General features: G+C 42.8%; 1 protein-coding gene across 1 annotated transcript in view; it reads left to right on the plus strand.

The window, feature by feature from the left end:
- The window catches only part of ERICH6B (glutamate rich 6B), an 80,528-nt gene that overhangs the window by 42,558 nt on the left and 12,920 nt on the right, over positions 1 to 25,050 (plus strand). The window contains exons 4-6 of the mRNA XM_053916366.1: positions 12,273 to 12,409; positions 14,639 to 14,700; positions 20,174 to 20,343. Coding sequence (XP_053772341.1) covers positions 12,273 to 12,409; positions 14,639 to 14,700; positions 20,174 to 20,343 — 369 coding nt within the window. The remainder of the gene's footprint in view (positions 1 to 12,272; positions 12,410 to 14,638; positions 14,701 to 20,173; positions 20,344 to 25,050) is intronic.

Here is a 25,050-nt window from a genome sequence, read left to right on the forward strand (position 1 = left end):
GCTTATTCTTTCCTTTATGTCCCTTGCTTTAGGGGATGTGTCTGTGAGGATGTTGCTGCATGGAATGTCTGAGATTTTCCTGCCAATGTTTTCCTCGAGGACTTTTATGGTGTTATGACTTATTAAGTCTTTTATCCACCTTGAATTTATTTTTGTGTATGGCGTAAGTTGGTGATTGAGTTTCATTTTTTTTAACTTTCTTTTTTTAATCTATTTATTGATGATGCTATTACAGTTGTCCCAATTCCCGCCCCCCTCACTCCACTCCATCCTGCTCACCCCCTCCATCCCATATTCTCCCCCTATAGTTCATGTCCATGGGTCATACTTATAAGTTCTTAGGCTTCTACATTTCCTACAATATTCTTACCCTCCCCCTGTCTATTTTCCACCTATCATCTATGCTACTTATTCTCTATACCTTTCCCCCCCTCCCCCTCCCACTCCCCTATTGACAACCCTCCATGTGATCTCCATCTCTATGGTTCTGTTGCTGTTCTAGTTGTTTGCTTAGTTTGCTCTTGTTTTCGTTTTAGGTGTGGTCGTTAATAACTGTGAGTTTGCTGTCATTTTTACAGTTCATATTTTTTATCTTCTTTTTCTTAGATAAATCCCTTTAACATTTCATATAATAAGGGCTTGGTGATGATGAACTTCTTTAACTTGACCTTGTCTGAGAAGCACTTTATCTTCCCTTCCATTCTAAATGATAGCTTTGCTGGATATAGTAATCTTGGATGTAGGTCCTTGCCTTTCATGACTTGGAATACTTCTTGCCAGCCCCTTCTTGCCTGTAAGATCTCTTTGGAGAAATCAGCTGACAGTCTTATGGGAAGTCCTTTGTCGGCAACTGTGTCCGTTTGTCTTGCTGCTTCTAAGATTCTCTCCTTCTCTTTAATCTTGGGGAATGGAATGATGATGTGCCTTAGTGTGTTCCTCCTTAGGTCCAGCTTCTTTGGGACTCTCTGAGCTTCCGGGACTTCCTGGAAGTCTATTTCCTTTGCCAGATGAGGGAAGTTCTCCTTCATTATTTGTTCAAGTAAGTTTTCAAGTTTTTGTTCTTCCTCTTCTCCTTCTGGCACCCCTATAATTCGGATGTTGGAACATTTCAAGATGTCCTGGAGGTTCCTAAGCCTCTCCTCATTTTTCTGAATTCTTGTTTCTTCATTTTTTTTCTGGTTGGATGTTTCTTTCTTCCTTCTGGTCCACACCATTGATTTGAGTCCCAGTTTCCTTCGCATCACTATTGGTTCCCTGTACATTTTCCTTTGTTTCTCTTAGCATAGGCTTCATTTTTTCATCTACTTTTCGAACAAATTCAACGAATTCTGTAAGCGTCTTGATAACCAGTGTTTTGAACTGTGCATCTGATACGTGGGCTATCTCTTCCTCGCTTAGTAGTATTTTTTCTGGAGCTTTGAAGTGTTCTGTCATTTGGGCCATTTTTTTTCCTTTGGCGCGATTGTTACTTTAAGGGGCGGAGCCTTAGGTGTTCCCCGAGGCGGGGTAATGCTGGTCCCTGAGCTGTGACACTGTACGTGGGGGAGGGGCTGAGAGGGAGCACTGGCGCCTGCTCCCGTCTCCACCGGATCTCAGTCTTTCACTCAGCTACCCACAATCCAACTGGGCCCCTCTGGTGCTGGTTCCTGAGTGGGTGGGCTTGTGCACGCCCTTGGCCCCTGTGGGTCTCTCCAATGACATCTCCTGTGAGGCAGGGGGTCTCTCCTGCTGCCGCCCCAACCCCCACGGGCGTTTTCACTCAGAGGTTTGAGGCATTATTTCCCCGCACTGGAGCCCTGGGTTGTGCGGTTTGCTTTGCTCCCCGCCGTTTGTCCGGTTAATCTGTGCGCGAATGTGGGGTCGGGGGGTGCTACCCACCGCTCTGCCTGCCCCGTTCTCTGCCACTCTGAGTCCGGCCCTCTCGGTTTATCTGCTCAAATGTGGGGCCACATGGTCTGCCAGTGGTCAGACTGCCGGCCCCGTTTGTCCCACACTCCACCAGTCTCAGTCCCGCCACGGCAACGCAAGTCGTCTCTGCCCCGGCTGCCCATCTCTGCCCCTCCTACCAGTCTGGATCAATGTTTACTTTTCTTTCCATGGTTTCGGACTTCCTTGTCATTCGATTTTCGGTCAGTTCTGGTTGGACCAGGAGGCGCAGTGTGTCTACCTACGCCGCCATCTTGGTTCTTCATCGAGTTTCATTTTTTTGCACATAGCTGTCCAGATCTCCCAACACCATCTGTTGAAGAGGCTATTTTTGCTCCATTTTATGCTCCTGCCTCCTTTGTCAAATATCAATTGACTATAAAGACTTGGGTTTATTTCTGGGCTCTCTGTTCTGTTCCATTGGTCTATATGCCTGTTTTTATGCCAGTACCAGGCTGTTTTGATTACAGTGGCCTTGTAATACAGTTTGATATCAGGTATTGTGATCCCTCCTGCTTTCTTCTTCTTTCTCAAAATTGCTGCAGCTATTTGGGGTCATTTATGGTTCCATATAAATTTCTGAAATGTTTGTTCTATATCTGTGAAATATGTCATGGGTACTCTAATAGGGATTGCATTGAATCTATAAATTGCTTTGGGTAGTATGGCCATTTTGATAATGTTAATTCTTCCAATCCATGAGCATGGTACATGCTTCCATTTGTTTGTGTCTTCCTTAATTTCTTTCTTCAGTGTTGTGTAGTTTTCTGAGTAAGGTCTTCTACCTCCTTGGTTAGATTTATTCCTAGGTACTTGATTTTTCTTGTTGCTATATCAAATGGGATTTTTTCCTGATTTCTGTTTCTGCAGTTTCGTTGTTGGTGTACAGGAATGCCTTAGATTTCTGAGTATTGACTTTGTATCCAGCTGTTTTGCCAAGTTCGTTTATTAGGTCAAGTAGTTTTTTGGTGGAGTCTATAGGATTTTCCATGTACACTATCATGTCGTCTGCAAACAGTGACAGTTTCATTTCTTCCTTTCTAATTTGGATGCCCTTTACTTCTTTTTCTTGTGTGATTGCTGTGGCTAAGACTTCCAATACTATGTTGAATGGGAGTGGTGAGAGAGGGCATCCTTGTCTTGTTCCTGATCTTAGTGGGAAAGCTCTAAGTTTTTGTCCATTGAGTATGATGTTGGCTGTAGGTCTCTCATATATGGCCTTTATGATGTTGAGGAATGCTTCCTCTATTCCCACTTTGCTGAGTGTTTTCATCAGAAATGGGTGCTGTATCTTATCAAATGCTTTTTCCGCATCTATTGATATGATCAAGGGGTTTTTGTCTTTGCTATTGTTTATGTGATGTATTCTGCTTATTGATTTGTGAATATTGTACCATCCTTGCATCCCTGGGATGAATCCCACTTGGTTATGGTGCATTATCTGTTTAATGTATTGCTGGATGCGGTTTGCCAATATTTTGTTGAGGATTTTAGCATCTATGTTCATCAGCGATATAGACCTGAAGTTTTCTTTCTTCGTTGTGTCTTTATCTGGTTTTGGGATTAGGATGATGCTGGCTTCATAAAACGAGTTTGGTACCCTTCCATCTTTTTGGATTTTTTTGAATAGTCTGTGAAAGATAGGGGTTAGCTCTTCCTTAAATGCTGTGTAGAATTCTCCTGGGAAACCATGTGGTCCAGGGCTTTTGTGTGTTGGGAGTTTTTTGATGACTGCTTCAATTTCGTCTGCTGTTGTTGGCCTGTTCAGGCTTTCTCCTTCTTCTTCACCAAGTTTTGGAAGATTATATTTTCCTAGAAATGTGTCCATTTCACCTAGGTTTTCAAATTTCTTGGCATACAGTGCTTTGTAGTAATTTCTTACAATCCTTTGTATTTCTGTGGTATCAGTTGTAATCTCTTGTCTTTCATTTCTAATTGTGTTTATTTGGATCCTCTTTTTTTTTTCTTGATGAGCCTACTTAAAGTCTTGTTGATTTTGTTCATCTTTTGAAAGAACCAGCTCCTGGATTCATTGATCCTTAGGATTGTCCTTTTAGTCTCTATGTCATTTAACTCTGCTCTGGTCTTGGTTATTTCCTTCCTTCTGCTTGCTCTGGGCTGTCTTTGTTGTTCCTCGAGTTCTTGTAGGAGTAGATTTAGGTTGTTTTTTTGAAATGTTTCTATCTTTTTAAGGTAGGCCTGTATTGCTATGAACTGCCCTCTCAGAACTGCCTTTGCTGTGTCCCATAAGTATTGGGTTCTTGTGAGTTCGTTTTTATTTGTTTCCAGAAAGTTTTTGATTTCTTCCCTAATCTTGTTCTTGACCCATTCATTGTTTTATAGCATGCTATTCAGTCTCCATGATTTTGAGTGTTTGGGGTTTTTTCCTTTGGGGTTGGTTTCTAGTTTCAGTCCCTTGTGGTCACAGAAAATGCTTGATATGATTTCAATTTTCTTGAATTTGTTAAGGCTTGCTTTGTGTCCTATCATGTGGTCTATCTTTGAAAATGTTCCAAGTACACTTGAAAAGAATGTGTTTTTTGCTTCTCTGGGATGAAAGCTCTCTCTATATCAGTTAAGTCCATTTCATCTAGGGTATTGTTCAGTGACACAATATCCTTGTTGATATTTTGTTTGGAAGATCTGTCCATTTTTGACAGTGGGGTGTTAAAATCCCCTGATATAATTGTGTTGCTGTCAATATCTTTCTTGAACTCCTCCAAGATTTTCTTTATGTATTTGGGTGCTCCTATATTGGGTGCATTTATATTTACAACGTTTGTGTCTTCTTGGTGGATTCTTCCTTTGAGTATTATGAAGTGACCTTCTGGGACTCTCCTTATGGACCTTCTTTTTTTTTTTTTCATGTTTTTATTTTTAATTACATTTTATTGTTCATGCTATTACAATTGTCCCTGCTTTTTCTCCCTTTGCCCACCTCTACTCAGCTTCCACTCTCCCCTCCAACAGCTGTCAGTCTGTTCCGTGTATCTATGCTTCTGTTTCCATTTTGTTTGTCAGTTTATTTTGTTCATTAGATTCCATATGCAAGCAAAATCATACGGTATCTGTCTTTCTCTGACGGGCTTATTTCACTTCGTATGATAGTCTCTAAGTCCTTCCGTGCTGTTGCAAAGGGGAAGATTTCCTTCTTTTTTACAGTCTGGTAGCATTCCATTGTGTAAATGTACCACAGTTTTTCTATCCACTCACCTATTTATAGCATGTAGGCTGTTTCCAGAGCTTGGTTCTTGTAAATAATACTGCTATTAACACAGGGGTGCATAATGGCCCTTCTTTTGAAGTCTATTTTGTCTGATGTGAGTATTGCTACCCTGGCTTTTTTTTTTTTTTCCTGCCTGTTTGCTTGGAAAATTTGTTTCCAGCCTTCACTTTCAGTCTGTGTAGGTCTTTTGTCCTGAGGTGGGTCTCTGGTAGGCAGCATAAGTGTGGGTCATGCTTTCTTATCCATTCAGCTATTCGATGTCTTTTGATTGGAGCATTTAATCCATTTACTTTTAAGGTTATTATCGATAGGTAGTTATTCATTGCCATTTTTTCATACCTGTGTTCGTCTCTCTTTCTGTTTTCCTTCTTTTACTTAAAGCAGTCCCTTTAGCATCTCTTGCAGAGCTGGTTTCATGGAGGTGTATTCTTTTAGACTTCTTTTGTCTGAGAAGCTCTTGATTTGACCTTGTGTCTTGATTGAGAGCCTTGCTGGGTAAAGTAGCCTTGGTTGTAGGCCTCTGGTTCTCATTACTTGGAATATTTTTTTTGCTATTTTCTTCTGGCTTGGAGCATTTCCATTAAGAAGCGATATGCTATCCTTATCCCTTGTATGTTACTTCCTGTTTCTCCCTTGCTGCCTTTAAGATCCTCTCTTTGTCTTGGAATTTTGCCATTTTAATTATGATGTGTCTTGCGGTGGTCCTCTTTGGGTTCCTCTTGATTGGGACTCTCTGTGTTTCTTGGATTTGGGTGACTTTTTCTCTCATCAGATTAGGGAAATTTTCCATCATTACTTTTTCAAACAGATTTTCTAACCCTTCCTCTTCTTCTACTTCTGGTATCCCTATTATACAGATATTATTATATTCATGTTGTCCTGCATTTCCCTTAATCCCTCTTCATTCTTTCTGAGCCTCTTTTCCTTTTCTTGCTCTTTCTGGGTGTTTTTTTCTACTTTGTCCCCCAGCTCGCTGATCCAATCCTCTGCTTCATCAAGTCTGCTTTTGATGTCTTCTACTGTGTTCTTCAGTTCAGAAATTGCATTCTTCATTGCCTCTTGGCCCTTGTTGATAGTTTCTATTTCCTTTTTCATGTTGATATAGTTTGCAGTGAGTTCATTGTAGTTTCCCTGTCATTTCTGGTAATTCTCTGTGAGCTCAGTGAGCTTCCTGATAACCATTGCTTTGAACTGAGTATCTGATAGTTCACTTGCCTCTATTTCATTTAGCATTCCTTCTGAGGCTCCCTCCTTTACTTTCATTTGGGGATTGTTTCTTTGTCTGCCCGTTGTTTGTGAGACTCTTCTTGTTAGCCTCTGCTTCTTAAATTGATCTGTTCTGACTCCCTGGGTTTCTGGTATGAACTTCTATGATAGAATGCCAGTGGGATTCCATGGTGCCGTCCCCTTAATCTCCTGAAGTCACTGGTCTTGAGCTGATGTTTATGGGTCTAACAGGGTCTACCTCTGGTCTTTTCAGAGCTCTAGGTTTTATTGTCTCAGTGGTGGGAAAAGGAGAAGGGAAAAAAAAGAGAAGGAAAGGAAGGATAAAAGAATAGAAATGGAAAGGAAAGGAGGAAGGAAGGAAGAAGAAATAAGAAAAGATCAGAGGAAAGATCAGAAGGAATTTTAACAAAAATTAAAATAAAAAAATAAATAATAGATGGCAGGAAGAAGGAATTAAAAAGTAAAGGAAGGAAGGAAGACAGAATAAAAATAGAAAGAAGGACAGAAAGGAAGAGGGAATCTAGGGAGAAAGAAAAAAAAAGTCTGCTGGCTTTAAACTGGTCTGGTCAGTTCTGCTGGTCTTCCTGTCTGTGAAATGGGAGGGGGGAGATTGGAAGGGCTGGTTTCACTTTTCTCCCTTCCTGAGCCACACTCTTCACTGTTGTCCAGCCTCCAATCCAGGTCCTCAGGGTCCTTCTGCTCCCTCCTAAGCCTTTAGTCCACCAGTTGTACTGTCCTTGAGGTGCACCAATTAGGGGCAACTCACACTCTACCTTCTTGCTATTTGCTGTCCTAGATGCTAGGGGCTCTTGGTGCTCCTTCAGGTTCAGCCCCCTACTAGGTCACATCTTTCCACAGAATGCAGTCTCCCCTAGCCCTGCAGCTCCCCTCTGCTGGGCATTCTGCCTTCCTTCTAGAGAGTGAGTAGGCCCTGCAGGACTCTGTGTGCAGGGGCTAGGTGAGATGTGTTCAGTCCCTGATGCTTCAGGTGTGGTCGCCTGTGGGACCCAGGCCCGTTGATCAGGTTGCGCACCAATCCCAGGCTTTGGGTCTGTACGCCTGGGGAAGCCTAGCTGCTTATCAGAGTGTGTACACACCCGAGGTTTCAGGTGTGGGCACCCAGGCCGCTGATTGGGGTACGTACCCACCCGGGGGCTTTGCACCTGTGTGCCCAGGCAGCCGGGCCGCTAATCTGGGTGCATACTGATCCCCAGCTTTGGGCCTATGCACCTGGGGCAGCTGGGCCGCTCATCAGAGTGCACGCCCACCTGGGGTTTCAGGTGTGGGCACCCAGACTACTGATAAGGGTGCGCACCCACCGGGGTTTCAGGTGTGGGTACCCAGGCCGCTGATCGGATCTGCACCAACCCAGCTTCAGGGGTGTGCTGGGGCTGCTTATCCAGTGTTCACAGTCCAGGCGCTGAGGGGGTGGGGACGCAAGAGGCCATGGTTGCTGCGGAGAGTTCTCTAAACAGCCACTGAGTGTCTCTATTTTCTTTTTCTTTTCGAGAAATTCCTCCTATTCAAGCTGCATCCCCCTTCCCCCTCATCCAGACAAGCACCTGGCTCTCACACAGCCCAGCCTGGCTCTCTCCCAAGAATCCTGCAGCAAACCCTGTGCCCCTGCACTGGTCCCAAGGACCTTATTTTCCTTAAGCACTCTTCTTACCATCTGACCTTTCAATCTCCTCTACAGTCTTTGGTCTCCGATCTTCATATATGCTGGAATACTGTTGGCTGTTCACTCTGTTCCTCAGATCAGCAAGGTGTTTCACTGGTGCCGAGGGGAAGTGGACTCTGCTCCCACCTATCTTGCTGCCATCTTCCCAACCCCCAAAAAGGAATTAAAAAAAAAAATAAGACCACTTTGCTTCATATGTTAGGGCAAGTGGCCCAACACCAGCTGGTAACTTCCTCATGAGTCATGGGATTGATAGCTTCACTCTGTTGTTAGCACAGCCCAAATGAGCTTTTCTTAGGACAAATATAAATTTAAATGACATACATTCAATCAAAGAGAGTCATAGAAAGCCAAATACGGCACTCCAAGACCCTAGTTTCAGAGCGCCCTGCTGGCAATATGAACGAACACCCTCCAGATTGCTGTTGAAGATAAGAAAGCCCAAAACAAAACACGCAAGTCATGCAGATGTCAAGGAAAATCATTCTGTGTGAGTCTCCAGGTCAAATGAAGTTAGATTCTGGAAACATGAACTAGATGTATTTCTCCCACTAAGTACAGCTTTAAACGCTAGACATTATATATAAAATAAACATGAGAAACTTTTGAAAGGCAGAAAGAAGAAGGCAGGCCAAGCAGGGACCTGGTGAGTTAATGAACAACGTGGCAGTGAGTTTCCTGAGTTTTCTTTTTGCTCCTTTTGTCCCTGACTGGGTGCTAGAACAGACAGCAACCCAGAAACCCCAACAAGCACAGACAACAACACCCCCAAGAAAGGCTAGCTGTCTCTAAGCAAAGGACCAGGAATGAGGCAGTCTAGCAACATAGAAACTTTACACAATCACCTCTATAAGCAAACATCACAAGAAAAAGCATTGAACTACTTCCCCAGGTCTGCAGTTCTGCTAACACCACCCTTTCAGGGGGCCTGGAACCATCCCTGGGGAGGCACCCTTTTCCCAGCTGTATCCAGTAACCAGAAATAAGATAGGAAGTCATAATAGTTTGAATAAGCCTCACATCTCTGGTGTATGGTGTTGTCTTTACTGCATGAATTCTTTTCCTGCTGGTACAGCCTAGTGGCTCTAATTTCCTGTGTCCGACCTCTAAGACTTACAACAGATGTTGATCCAAGTGGAAGCATTATTATGCATCCTCTCTAGTATGGCTAAGAAACTTTCTCAGGGCTATAGGTACTAACTACAATCATAAGACTGAAATTGTGTGTTCCTGGAACTCAATATAAAGCAGATATACTTTTCCAAACTTACCCCCCAAAAGGGCACAAAAAGAACCCCCTAGGTAATTATTTTTGTCTTTTTTTTATTGGGAAATTTTCTGGTCTCAGTTCATATTTGGCCCTAAATTCCTTACTTTCCACACTTATCTTCTACATATATAACAGGGTGGGGCAAAAGTACGTTTACTTTTGTTCATATGGAAAATAATACAATAATTATAAATAATAATACAAGAATGAACTCTTGTGTTTTGCATACTCACAACTGTAAACCTACTTCTGCCAAGCCCTGTATATTAGTAAGAATCTGCTTTTCAAATACTGAAATACCACACCCAAGGAAAAAGAAAGATTGCTTGAGTTTAGATTCAACTGCATTGGATTTACTAAGACAGGATAGTAAATTCGGCCTTTTTAGAAAGATTTTTCAGCAAGAGTTGAAATTTAAAGGAATTTTTTAAATTAGAAACTTGAATTATTCAGAAACCTTCAGCATGCCTGTCAGCTGGGGTTTTACTGTATTGGGCTAAGCTGCAGTCACAGACAGAAATGAGACATCTCCCGTGCAGCTGTGTAAGCTTCTGGATGAGCACAGCACATTGGGAGGAGCCCTGGGACAGGTGGGCTGTGCAGGCGAGCTCCAATCACAAGCACCTTGCCTCATCATCTCAGGTGACAAAGTACGCATAGATGCGTCCCCCTTGCTGTCTATATCACTCTACCTCCAAGGATCAGGAGCTTAGAAGGACACTCAGGCAGCATCCACGTCCCAGCTACTGACATTCTCGTGATAGACAGCTATACAGCTAGGCAAAACAGTACTTCTCCAAGCTAGATCATCAGCAGTAGATGTAGACAAGTGGGGCCAGAAGAGGACAAGATGAATGGAATGAATGCCACAGGCTACCTACAGCTGAAAGACTTGTGAAGCCCCTTTGTGGGGAATACCAGAAACCACTGGGATATAAACTAGGGAGCAGGATGTAAAATCCTCCCATTTGGATAGGAGCTATCAATCAATACTTTGGTTATTCAGACAGTTCGATTCCTTTGCTGTTTTTAGTTCATTTTGCTTACTTTATTTCTATTACAAATCCATGCATCACAAACCCTGCTATGCAAACTCTTTTGGTTATAAGAACCAGAGATTCACCCAGGAGGAGTCTCTGGCCCTAGGGTGCTCAATACACCTACTATGACGATGAGAATAGTTCTACTTTATAGGCTGGGGAAGCAAATGGGACCAACCTCATGAGGTGGTGTATGCACTGGCTAAATTGAGTGGGGTGGCACAGTCTAGATGGGATGAGAACTTCAACTCAGCCTACTCAGTGGGTCTATTGTCTGGTGTACTACAGTAGGCACTGCATTTTCTGCAGAACAAAATAGAATCCAAAGCAGATGGTGAGAGATCACTAGCCTAGGCAAATAGGAAGTTGCTCCACCCAAGAATAGGATTGTCAATAATGAGGAATTTAGAGACAAGACACCACAGGCCTTAATTCAACCTGGCCTGAAACACTGATTCCAGTGTTAAAAGATAAACTGAGGTATATTAAACATTTTAAGAGTTTATTTGAGCATGTACCAATTCTAACTGGTCATCATCAAACCAAAAGCTGGCTGCTTGTGATTGGTTGTCCTTAGGGTTTGATTTTGTAACCTTGAGGCATTGACAGGCTTAGATTTCGGTCTGTTTATGTAGGCCACCACAGCCTCAGACCTACCCTGGGATAATGACTTCTTTGTTTAGTTAATTTAACATCAGCAATGGGCAAAGAAACAGGGCAGAGGAGCAGAGCAAAGGCTGGGAATCAGACAAGCTAGACCTGAGACACCTCAGCTTTCCCCACAACCTAGAAAAATTGTCCAAACACAGTTTCTTCTTATATCTGTCCCAGGTGACATGTAACTCTAAATATGTTGGTCTTCTGCTTGCTATTAAAAACCAATAAGTTAATGGCATGCTATACATTATGGGATGCTGGACAACAATAATGATGACCTCAGCTTGTAGGTGTAGGTAGTGCAGTGTGACAGATCCATGGGTTTCCTCACTAGCAAGCCAACTTCCATCTTCTATTGAAAGGGATCCAAAAAAAGAAACTCTTGGGAGGACCCACCTATGGGTCAGTCCTGGTTAGCATCATGAACTTGGGCTAGAACAATCAACTTTACAAAATAAAAAAGGCAGCTCGCAATGTCATTACTTTGGAAGAATCTTTAAACCTGGAGTTGTCTTAGAGGTCTAACACAGGAAATTAGAGCCACTAGTCTGGACCAGTAGGGAAAGAATTCATTCAGGTGCTGCACTGCTGTCCTGAAGACAGTCATTCTTCACACTGAACAAATGAGCAACCACTGAGATGTTGGCCATTCCTGGAACTCAGAAAGCTTGTTAAACTCTTAAAGCATGAATCCGTTTTTACTTTCTTTTTTTAAAACTATCTTCAGCTCTGTATCTTTTTTTTAATATTGTATTTATTTATTTTTAGAGAGAGGGAAGGGAGGGAGAAAGAGAGGGAGAGAAACATCACTGTGTGTTTGCCTCTCACATGCCCCCAAATGGGGACTTGGCCCGCAACCCAGGTATGTGTCCTGACTGGGAATCAAACCAGCAACTCTGGTTCGCAGGCCGGCACTCAATCTACTGAGCCACACCAGCCAGGGCCATTTTTACTTTCTATAGCCATCTCCACATTTGGGAAAAGAGCACAATTTTATGCTCTCAAAAGATTTTTTGGTACGCTGCAGTTAAAAAAAGATATTGAGGAAATTGGGAAGAAGGTATGATAATAATGGAAATATTCTTTAAAACAAATCTTGCTAGCCACCCTACTGTACCCACTATTTGTGGCTTTTGAATAATATGTTGAAATCTCACCTGGCACATTTGGGATTCAGAAAAGTGATTAATCAGTAAATTGTTAATTCCAGTTTTCTGGATATCTTATTCTGCGATCCTTTTTTAGCTTTTTAAGAGCTCATATCACTCAGTATTTAGGACCATGATCAAAGAAATGGCTGCTCGCAATGAACTGGAAGAGGATATTGACATTCCCCTGACTGGCCATCTGGAAAGTGAAACCAGAAGGAAACTGGGAATTCTGTAAGTGACTGGAGAGATCGAGGTATTCATCAGTGGGTTGAGGTAGGTCAGAGGTAGCAGCAGGAAAAATGTAAATTGGGCCACCAGAGAAAAGAGCAAGGCCAGGGCCAGGCAGGCACCCAGACAAAAGAGCAGGCACAAGCCAGGCACAGGAGCAAGAAATCGATAAGCGTGGGAGATCCAGGATAGGATCAAAGGCAGGTAATGATGGAAGTTGGAAATCCAGGGCAAGAAAAGTCTTGAAGGAACCATGAGCATGAACAATAGTTTGGGGAACAGGGCTCAAAACCCTGGGCCTTTTAAGAGAACGGCCAGTGGGGGAATCCAGATCCTGGGCAGCTGCCCAAGAAATTTCCTGGCCATATCCTAGGCTAAGCTAATGCTTTTTCATGCTTCTTGGACAGGGAAACCCTTGAGCTTCACTGACCTGGAAGTCATGGCCAGAGGCCCTATTTGGAGTGGAGAATGATAAAGTTATTCCAGACTGTGGCTGGCAGCAAGCCTTTCTAGTTGGCATGACCCCAGTCACAAAATGTTCCCAAACCCCATGTGTACATCCACCCTGTGAATGCATTTGCATTCATCCTGCTGTCAAAAAACTTGGTGAGAAAGGTGCGTTTTGACAACTTCTGTGAGTCTATCACAAACTCTCTGGCTGTGGGGCCAAGGAACAGGCTATGGGGGATGGGGTTTCCTGCATAATCTCCTTCGTGAGTTGAGACTTTCACAGAAATCACTAAGAGAGCTTGACTACCAGCAACTTCAGCTTTGGGTTCAGCAGTGTCCTGGGACCAGAGACCCCTGAGGTTTCTCTAGGAAAGGGGAAGGCAAATATCCAAGCTTTCTGATCCTTATACAACTGCAAAAACAAATGCCAGAAAACACCCCAGTAAGTTATTCTGCCTCATATAAAATATTGCCTCTGCTCCATTCCTCCCATTTGAGCCTATTACTGAGACTCATTCTAAACTAATTGTACTCAACAAATATTTCCTGAGCATTTACTGTGTGCTGATCTATTCAGTACCCCCCCAGTCTGCCATTGAGGAGCTACCTTGTAAGGTAGGCAAAGGACCAAAGGGAAAAACCTTCCCAAAAGGGCACTGGGTACCTCTGGCTGGACTTAACTCTTAGTTAAGAGTTGTCTTAACCCTTGAATGTATTTGGCACACTTTCTCGACATGTGGGACAAGCATCACCACACCTATTCCTTGGTCCTCATTCTTTCACAGGTAGTGGTAAGTTAGGTGACTGCTTCCATTCCATTCAAAGCGATAGCAAATAAAATAAATAACATTTGGTACAAATGGGCCATGAAGAGCTCATTCTCAAGTTCTGTTACTGCTTCTAAAGCACAGATAGTAAACTTTGGCTTTCTGCCAGGTGAACCAATTCAGCCCTTTCCAGCAAAAAATATTTGCTTCTGGGATTGCTTGGGGTTGAATTATTATACCCTCTTTAAGGAATCTGAACTGAGAACTTAAAACCTGTCATGTCAAAAGCCTTCTTCTCAGATCCAATGAAGCTGGGAAGCTCACTCCTTCTGGCACATTCCCTTTCAAAAGTGTTCTGATCTGAGAACAAGGAAACACAACTCCCCCTGGAGACCATCTTAATTTGGAAGAACAACAGTCCAAGCCATTGAAATGCCAGGATGACTTGCTTTGTGTATAGACATGAGAGGGTTTTAAGGGCTCGATTATTTCAAAAAGCTGTGCTTTGGCATGGCTTTCATGGTGAGTCATTCTGAATGGGATTATTGAAAAATTTCCTCCTAAATGCAAAAGGGTTTCAAATGACTGTGTCCAGTTCACAAACAATGTTGCTTTTCCAAGCTATTTTTGTGTGTATCTGTGGGATACACACAAGCCACAGAAAAATCAAGCTGACTGATCTTAACTCATAAAGCCAGCCTTGCATTTGGACCTTTTAGCCCTGTCCTAGCCCCCAAGATGACCCTTGTTAAATTTATTTTTAAAAATTTGGAGGTTAGTCCAGGAGTCCAGGTTGAAGGCCAGTTAGAGGCCAGGAGGGAAGCACTGAGTCAACGCCATGTGCTGTCCCTTTACTACTGAGCTCTGACTGGAAGAAAAGGTGAGTCCGCAAGAGCAATCAGCTCAACTTTCCACCCATAAAGGCTCAGCAGGTTCTAGCACTGTCTACGCTGTGTAGTAAGACATATAAACATGAATTTAACCTGTTTTTAAAGATTATCCACATTCCTTTTAGGATGAAGACAAATTTTGAAGAGTACAAGGGAAAGATCCAATGGATTATGAAGAAACGTGAAAGTAAGGACCACTCTATTTTCATCTATCTGTGACTGGTTCTCCTGTGTTCATCTCACTCTGCCTCTCACCCCCTGCCATGTCTGAACAGGAGGCAGAAATGCTCACTCCCTCACTTGAGCACCTACTGGTTTAGTAAGGTCCTAGCTGCCAGGGACAAAATATGGAGTAAGATGGACACAGTCTGGGATCTCAATGGGATTATGCTTTGTGGTAGTGGGGCAGGTTGGTGGGGGTGGTGAGGATAGACAAGAAAGCAAGGATTTAGCATACGGAATGGTTAAGTGATAGGGTGAGAAGGGGATGCTATGGGACCACACAGAAAGAGATCTAACCTAGATTTGGGGAACTCCAAGAAGTCATTATTAACATAAAGTCTGGGAAAGAAATAGCCCCTTTACCAGATACTGAAGACCATTTGATGTCCAGCTATTAAGATTTGCCAATCATAGACCTTGCCAGTTTTTTGGGTCTCATCATAGAAAGCTTAAGCCAAGGGCCTAAGTTATCAAGCTGCTTAATTCAGAAACTCAAAACCATGATATAGAGTATCTCTCAGATTACTAGATCCAACTAACATAGAAATGGCAATGATAACAATGGCAGACATAACTAATCAAGCATAATCTTTTTCTTGCAAGCCAGGACATACCCTCAGATTCTCTCTAAAGGAAGTACTCCTGTCCCCCAATACCAATTTACGCCCCTGACCTAACTCTTACAAAATAATTGTTATGGGCTAGGCATTTTCACATATGCTATTCAAATTAATTTTCATAACCATGTGAAGTAGCATAAAGAGAGTAAGTCTCAGAGAGGCTAAGTTACTTGCTTGAGATCACCTAGTCATTGTGTGAGCATGAGCCAAACTCTTGTCCAAAACCTCTCAGGCCAAACCCATGGCTTATCCTCTTGGCATATTCAATGTGTCTGGAAAAGACAAAGTTCTAAGTCTAGGTTTTATGTCCTCAGTGGAGTTAAGAGGCAGGGAGAAGAAGGAATCACCACCCTCATTCAGCTTTTACAGTTAGAGGGCCCTGCTTCCCACCAAGACTCACACAATGGGGTGGCCCCAAACAAAGCAGGGGATTCAGATGCTCAGCAGCCAGGAACATAACAAATGTCTATTACACTCAGTTCACTATACCTGTATTCTCTTTATACTTCTGTGTCCTCTGGGCCACAGATACCTGTGTCTTCCACTCCTTGGTACCTTGGCAAGGCACACAATCAGCACTCAGTAAGTGGTTCTTGAACAAATACAGGCTTGCATGATTTTGTGCTCCTTTTGGGAAATTAAGGGCTTTCAAGACACTATATTGTCACATACCCAGGGTAGAACTTCCAATTGGGGATTGAAATTTGATATAATGCAAATGGTCACGTTCCCCATAGTACCTCACCACCACCCATCCCATTCCCTGCTTCTCTGGACAAATAAAGCCTAGAATGTTTCAGCTTTTTATACAGAAAAGCAATATTTTTCATTGATAAGAGACATCCCTTCCATGTTCTGGTTGCATGTCCTAAAGAAATCTCCCAGTCTCCTTTGAGATGAAAACTCACGGACTTCCAGTGTCCAGCCCATTATTACATATTATAGGCACACAGCCCCATATCTCTAAACACTGATTTTCAAGAGAAGGCTGGCTTCAGGGATATGCGATCTCTGCAGTCACACAGGCCCTCACACATATAAGGGCCCTGCACTGGATTTAAGGCTCTGCTCTCACTGTCTTAACTTCTTATAATTTTAGAACAAGGATCACTACATTTTCATTGAACACAGGGCCCCTCAAATTGTATAGCCTTTCCTGTTAGAGCTATCTAGTCTGATGGAAAGTGAGAGAACATTACACAGCTTGAATCACGAACCATCAAAATTCAAAGTTCCTGTGCAAATGACACCAATAGGAGGCAGGTATGGTGCAGGTGTTATTTCACAGAAACCCCACAAGTCACTGTAGGCAGCACTTTACCACTTTAAGGAAACTGAGGCTCAGAAAGGTGGCCTAAAGTGATGCGGATCCCAGCCTGCAGGATCCGTGTGTTATGGCAGCAATGGACAAATTCACATGGACTACAGAAATCCTGTGGAGAAAAAGGGACAGCATGGCCACTCTCTAAGTGAGAGAGAGGGAGAGAGGGCTAGAGAGAGCCCAAGAGAGCCCGACCCCTGCCTGGACAGGCTTTTATTGCTTTTCTGGCCACATTACATCAAGGATGGTCCTCATTTACTATGCACAGGTTCACTGTAAGTGATTACCTTTTACAGACAACAAAGGAGAGAATGCTGCTAATTACTTCAAAGAGAAGGGTGTTACAGATCAGGGGGGAAAGTGGTTGAACTGGTTACACTCCATACTTGGGAGGTTTAGCACAGCCTTTAGGAAGTTAAAGATACTCAGCAAACATTTGCTGCCTCAATCCAGGGTGAGGGAGTTTTAGCAAAAGCAAGTCTCATAGCAGCCTAGGTACAATGCAGGCCTGATTACCCAGAGGAGAACCCATCCGTGGGCTGGGTTCCTGTGTGCCGACTAGCTCCCCACTGGCTTTTCCGAGTGAGAGCTGTGCTACATTTCCCACGCATGGAACATTTCCCTATACTAAAGCTTTACCTAATAAAGGCAGAGCCGGGTGTATAGCACAAGCCAGAATGTTCATGATTTTGGCATTCCGACAGGGAAAAAATGAGTATATAAATGTCCTTTTTTATCATTACCATTTCAGAAGTGCTTTCTATTAATTTCTAACTGATACTCAGGAACAGTAGCTGGGCTCACTTCAGTTTTTGCGCTCTGATGATCATTACCATTCTGTCAGCAAGCACTGGAAAAAGTGCTCTTGAGAGGGAAACTGAGACCCAATTGCAAACTTCTTACAAAGATCTCCAGGTGACCTTGCCCTGCCCACTCCTCTTCTCATTTCCCTGAGGAAAGATCTCCCTCTCTGAACTCTAATTAGTGGCCTCTTGATTAATTCAGATGTGCGCTGGCCCTTGATTCTCCCCCCGCGCTCCATCCCACACTGTCTCCGTTCTCACGGATGCTACCTCAGACACCCACGTCTCTCCCCTGGGAGATCTCTCTGGTCTCCCTGACTCCTGTCTTCTCTCTTCTCAGTCCTTTCTTCACACTGTTTTCAGTATAATCTTTTAAAAACTCTTTACTGGCCTTCCATCACCTCCAGGACAATGCCCACATTCCTCATGTGGCTTAGAACACCATCACTTCTCCTCTCCAGACACAATGGCTTTTTGTTAGTAGTTGAATGGGCCAAATATCCCGGCCATAGGGTCTTTGTACTTGCTGTTCCTCTGTCCAGAGCTTTACTCCGGTATTCCTTGGCTGCTCCCTCTGCTTAAATGTGACCTCAGAAGTAAGGTCCTTGGCAGCCGATGAAAACCAGCCTGTGCATGTGCACACATACATGCACACACACTCACATCATTTTCCATCCTTCTTGCCCTGCTTAATTTTACTTTGGAGCACTCCTAGCCATCTGGCATATTACATATTTTGGGTTTTTTTAATCCTCACCTGAGGACATGCTTACTGATTTTAGAGAGAAGGGAAAGGGTGGGGGTGGAGAGAGAGAGAAACATCAACATGAGAAAGAAGCATCGATTGATTGCTTCTCATACTCACCCCAACCTGGGACTGAACCCACAAGCTAGGTATGGGCCCTGACCAGGTATCAAACCTGTGACCTTTCAGTTTGCAGGACAATGCTCCAAGCAACTGAGCCACACTGGCCAGGGTGGCACACTACATTTTATCCATCTCCCCTGCTAGCATGGACAGCAGGGACTATGGCATCCCTGATACTAGGAAAGTTCTTGGTGAAGAGCACAATAGCTCTTCACTGAGTGAGTGAATAAAGGAATGATCTAGCCCTCCCTGCCTCTCCTATGTCATCAGTCACCACTCCCCCATTCCCGCTCTAACCTGCTACCATACAGTGCCGATGCTGGGAATTCCCCTTCCCATGCTAAAGACTTAACTTTTACCAGAAGTCAAAGCCAGGTAAAGTTCCCTCTGGGGAGCTCTTCTGGCATTTTGTTCGTTGGTTTGAAAACTTGGGAGCTTCGTAGGGGAAATTAGAAACTGGTCCCAGTATACAGAAAGCAAGAAGAGACTGAAGAAAAAGGCAGGCCACTTTGGATTGCTAAATGGCAGATTGAATGAGTGAGAGAACTTACTTACAAGGCTTGTATTAGGCAGTAGTAAGACAATTTTATCTCCAGATCTCTGCCCATGAGAATCTTAAAGTTTATATAGAAGCCTCATCTTTGTTCAGTCACTATTCCGCCCAGATGGTCTCACAGCACATTGCTCTCTCAAGGCTGCATCCTTGAAAACAGCTCCAGCTGTGGTAACAATGGTCAGAGAGTACATTCCAAGGAGAGAGGGGAGGGTCCTCTGATTGCACTGGTCCAGCTCCCAGGTCAGCCAGCAGTCATGTCCTCTTGATGACCTCCTGCAACACTGTATTGACCCCAAGGGATAACTAAGTTCTCTTAACCAACTTCCTCTTAACCTAGTTGCCAGGGAACCTGGGCCACCCCTTCCAGTGAAGAGCTTCCCAACTGATAGGATGCTAGAAGCTCTGCCCTAGTGTTCTGGTCACTGCTGCTCCCAGCAGTTGTCAGACATCAACCCAGCATCACTTGGAGTGGGGATTGTTCTTCAGTTGTCCTTAGTTTAATTCCAGTTTTCAGTTTAAAAAAGTAGACAAAAATGAAAATAAAAAGAAACTTGTTGCTAAGAAAACCAATGCCATAAGAATTTAAATGATGCTTTGCATGCTTGAAGAAGACCCAGTAAAAAAATAGGTTTTTTAAAAAAAGTGTTTGTAACTAGATGTGTACCAAACATACATAAAAGATTGGGGTATATGTAGAAATTTTTAAAACTATAATTCTATGCTCAAACTATGTAGAAGTTGCCCAAACTGAAAATTATAGATAATAAATTATGAATGTGATTTGAGCAAAAATGATCACAGAGCCCATCATCAGGCCCACACACTAAGGAAAGACTTGTCCTACACTTAAGGTGATATGTTAATAGACATTTATGTTTTAAGTTCAAATAATATGGTTAAGGTATATTTTATTTTTTTAATGACTCCCCACTGTAGCCTATTTTTTCAATTAACTGAATTAGCTAATTATTGGCATGTGGCTGGTGTGTCACTTCTCACATTCCCAAGTCTGGACTGGGTGGTCTTCATCATGGTATCCGGCAGCTAGCACTGGGTTGGCACATCATAGGCCCCTGAGAAATATGTGTTGAATGAATGAATACAAAATGAGAGCTGTAAATTCAACCTCTACATTTCTCTCTTCAAGGACTTGCTCTTTCCTGGCAGCCTTCCTTACTTGGGGAAATATGGCCCACGTCCCAAACCCCCAAACTCTCGTTGGTGCCTTCAGAGACATAGATGTAAGTTTTCTTTCTTTTTTCTACCAAAGACTTACTCAATCCCAAGATTCCAGAGACACGTACTTACTCATTGTGTTTATGGAATCAATCATCTCAAATCAAGAAGCCTGAGATAGAAGAAGCCAAAAAACCTCATCATATTGTTCATCATAAGAAGAAATTAGAAGTAGATACAGAGTGGACAAAGAACAATGTTGAGGTGAGTGTGGAAGTGCATTGGCATTTTTACTTAGTGTAAGCTTTCTTTTCTGGCTCAGGTGGGACACGCACACCATCAGGGAGTTGTCAAAACCAATACACAATGTGAATACCAACAAGAAAAATGTGTTCGATATATAGAGGCACATGTGAGTGTATGGGTTATTACTGATTCACTAGGACTTTTATTCAGGTTCATTGAGACTCTTCTCCCTGAAGGGCCTGTATTTGGCAACTGGATGTGGTTAGGAGGGGAGTAAAGAAAATATATGTCATAAAAATAGGTCCCTTCCTTAATAAATTTTAAATCTACATTAAAAATTAATTACATAGGTTCTTTTGAGAACTTCCATCCAGGTAGGTGTAGGTAGATACACTGCCTCTTCAAACAACCAAAAGAAGGACAACAACAAATTTAAAAACAAAAAATAACCAGAAGTGGCAGAAAATCGAACTGTATGGAAGTCCGACAACCAAGGAGTTAAAGCAACATTCATTCAGACTGGTAGGAGGGGTGGATATGGGCAGCTAGGGCAGAGAGGATGCACAGCAAGGTAGAGGCTGGAGGACCAGGGTAGGCGAGGCAGTGGCTGGTGGACTGGGCAGTCCCACATTTGCATGTGGATAAACCAGGAGGAAAAACTGGGGGGCAAGACAGACCACGCAACCCAGTGCTCCGACATGGGGACATAAAGCCACAAAAACCTCTGGCTGTAAAAATCTGTGGGTGTTGCAACAGCATCAGAAACTCCCAGACTCACAAGAGAGTGTGTTGGAGAGACCCACAGGGTCCTAGAACATACACAAGCCCACCAGGGATCAGCATCATAATGACCCAGTTGGCTTGTTGGTATCGGGGGAAGTGACTGAAACCCAGATGAGAGCCAAGCAAGTGGCATTGTTCCCTCTCTCACCTCTTCCACCAAACCACAGCAAGGTGGGTTACCCCACCCTCATGAATACGTAAGGCTCTGCCCCTTACAATGTAACAGGGACTAGACAAGGAAATATGGCCCAAATGAAAGAACAGATCAAAACTCCAGAAAAAGAACTAAGCAACTAGGACAATATATCAGATGCAGAGTTCAAAACACTGGTAATCAGGATGCTCACAGAAATGGTTGAGTGTGGTCACAAAATAGAGGAAGAAGTGAAGGCTATGCAAAGTGAGTTAAAGGAAAATATATAGGGAACCAACAGAGAAGGGAAGGAAACCAGGACTCAAATCTAATGGTTTGGAGCAGAAGGAAGAAATAAACACTCAACCAGAACAGAATGAAGAAACAAGAATTCAAAAAAATGAGAGAGGCTTAGGAACTTCCAGGACAACTTTAAATATTCCAACATCTGAATCATAGCGGTGCCAGAAGGAGAAGAGGAAGAGCAAGAAATTGAACCCTTATTTGAAAAAATAATGAAGGAGAACTTCCCCAATCTGGCAAAGGACATAGACTTCCAGGAAGTCCAGGAAGCTCAGAGAGTTCCAAAGAAGTTGTACCCAAGGAAGCACACAGCAAGGCACCTCATAATTACATTAGCCAAGATTAAAGATAAGGAGAGAATCTTAAAAGCAGCAAAAAGAGACAGTTACCTACAAAGGAGTTCCCATAAGACAGTCAGCTGAATTCTCAAAAGGAACCTTATAGGCAAGAAGAGGCTGGAAAGAAGTATTCCTAGTCATGAAAAGCAAGGACCTACATCCAAGATTACTCTATCCAGCAAAGCTATCATTTAGAATGGAAGTGCAGATAAAGTGTTTCCCAGATAAGGTCAAGTTAAAGGAGTTCATCATCACCAAGCCCGTATTATACGAAATGTTAAAGGGACTTATCTAAGAAAGAGAAGATGATCAAAAATATGAACAGTAAAATGACAACAAACTCACAACTATCAACAACTGAACCTAAAAAAAAAAAAAAGATTAAGCAAACAAGTAAAACAGGAATGGAATCTCAGAAATGGATATCACATGGAGGGTTATCAGTGGGGAGGGGGCAGGAGGAGGATCAGAAGGGGCAGGAGGGGGAAAAGGTAGAGGGAATAAGAAACATAAATGGTAAGTACAAAATAGACAGGGGGAAGTTAATAGTATAAGAAATGGAGAAGCCAAAGAACTTATATGTACAATCCATGGACATTAATTAAGGTTGAGGGGAACACTGGTGGGAGTGGGGGTGCAGGGTGGAGGGGAATAAGGAGAGTAAATCAGACAACTGAAATACCACAATCCATAAAATATATTTTAAAAAAATAATTAGCCCTGGCTGGTGGGCTCAGTGGATTGAGCACAGGCTGCAAACCAAAGGGTCACTGGTTTGATTCCCAGTCAGGGCACATGCCTGGGTTGCAGGCCAGGTCCCCAGTGGGGGGCCACATGAGAGGCAACCACACATTGATGTTTTGCTTCTTCTCTTTCTCCCTCCCTTCCTCTATCTCTAAAAATAAAAAAATAAAATCTTTAAAAAAAATAATTTCACGGTAAATGGACAAATACATTTTTGTACATTCATGCAGTGGAATATTATTCAGTACTAAAAAGAAATTAGTTATCAAGCCATGGAAAGATATGGAGGAGCCTTAAATTTGCATTACCAAATTAAGGAAACCAATATGAAAGACTACATACTGTAAAATTTCTACTACACAGTATGTTGATTCTTGAACAAGGCGGGGAATAGGGACAACACCGAAATCACAGTCCAAAAGTCACAGTCCAAAATCAAGTATAACTTAAGTCATCCCTCCACATATACAGATTCCCAACTGCAGATCAAAAATACAGTGGACCCCTGAACAATGTGAGTCTGAATTGCACAGGTCTACTCATACGCAGCTAAGTGGACCTGCACAGTTCAAACCTGTTGTTCAAAGATCAACTGTGTGACATTCTGGGAAAGGCAAAACTATGGAGGCAGTAAAAAGATCAGTGGTTGCCAGGGGCTTGGGTGGAGACAGGAATGAATAAATGGAGCCCAGAGAATTTTTAAGGCAGTAAAAATACTCTGCATGATACTACAAGTGAATACATATCATTAGACATTTGTCTAAACCCATAGAATGTACAACACCATGAGTGAACCCACATGTAAACTACAGACTTTGAGTGATAAGAATGTGCCAGTGTCAGTTCATTGGCTGTATAATGTGCATGTGGTGTGGAGCGGTTAAGAGTGGTGGAGACTGTGTCTTTGTGGTGGGACTGGAGGTATAGGGGAACTCTACTTTCTGCTCAACTTTTCCGTGACCTGCTCTAAAAAGTGAAGTCTATTTAAAAAATCAATCACATGCTAATATTTATGATGTATACCATGAAGTTATAAGTGAAAATTAGTCTCAAAATATTAAAGTTATTCAGAATGAGTTAATAATCATGTCTGTAGCTCAAAGGGGAGGCATTAAAGTAGGAATTAGAAAAATGTGATAGATTTTATGTCTTCTGTAAATATATTTTTTGAGAATATACCTTGCCAGGCCCTCGTCTAGGTGCTGGAGATACAAAGGTAAAGAAAACAAAGCCCCTGTTTCTAGAGAACTTATGTTTCAGTTGAGGAGACAGCCAATATACGAAAATACCATTCAGTTCTATGCCAGGTATTAGGTGCCACAGGGGTCAAGGCAACTTAAGGAGCTCTTGAGGTGTTGAGCTGAGAGAGGATTTGCTCTAATACCCATAGAGCAATCTTGGAAGTGCCATTTGAGCCTAGGCATGCATGAAATGATGGCATGAGCTGTGTATATACTTGGTGGAAGGGCATTCTAGGCAGGTATCTACAAGTGCAAAGGCCCTGAGGCCTCTATCTCAAGGATGGCTGTAAGTGAGAGAGCAATAACAAATGAGTTTGGGTGCCCAGATCAGGTAGAGCCTTGTGGGCCATAGTAAGACTCTGGAGTTTATCCTAAGAATGAGGAGAACCCATTAGAAAGTCTAGAGCAGGGGACAAACATCATCTGACATATGCTCTAGAAGAGTCTTTCTTGCTGCTGTACAGAGAATAGGTTTAAGGGGAAAAAATAAAGGCAGAAAGTCCAGCTGGAAGCCAGGCATAAATTCAGGAGAGAGGTGATGGTCATCTCTACTAAGTGGTAGCAGTAGAGGAGGCAAAAGCAGTTTGATTTGGGATATTTTTTGAAGGGAGAATCAAGAGGACTTCCTGTTGAATTGGAAGTGGGGTGTGAGAGAAAAAGAAGACAAAAGAGTGAATCTAAGAATTTTGGCATGAGCAACTGAATAAATGCTATGTTATCATTTATTAAATTGGAGAACACAAGGAGACTAATGGAAACTAACATTTATGTAACACCATGCAGTTTGTAAAGCACTTCCACATATAATGTAAATGTAGCTTTTCCCAACAATTCCTGTGCCATAAGTGTGTTATTATCATCCTCACTTTACAGTTGAAGAAAGTGAGACCCAGAAAAGCATGCATGACTGTGTCAGGACACAGAGCCTGTGCTACCGAAACATGTGATTCCCAAAGTTAAGTGGTTTAACAACCAGATTTGAGTTTCTTACTCACATCACATCTGAATTGAGTCTTGCAACTCTCTGAGTGTCTCTCCTCGAGGCTGGCTCTGAGGGATCTGGACCCTTTCATCACAGATCCATCACCATCTTGGAGTTCTTTGTGTCCAGTTGCATGCACAAGAAGTGAAGCCAAGATCCAGGCTTAAATTCCATTAGCCAAAACGAGTCTCAAGGCCCCAC

This window comes from Desmodus rotundus, chromosome 13, assembly GCF_022682495.2.
Source record: "Desmodus rotundus isolate HL8 chromosome 13, HLdesRot8A.1, whole genome shotgun sequence".
Classification (NCBI taxonomy): domain Eukaryota; kingdom Metazoa; phylum Chordata; class Mammalia; order Chiroptera; family Phyllostomidae; genus Desmodus; species Desmodus rotundus.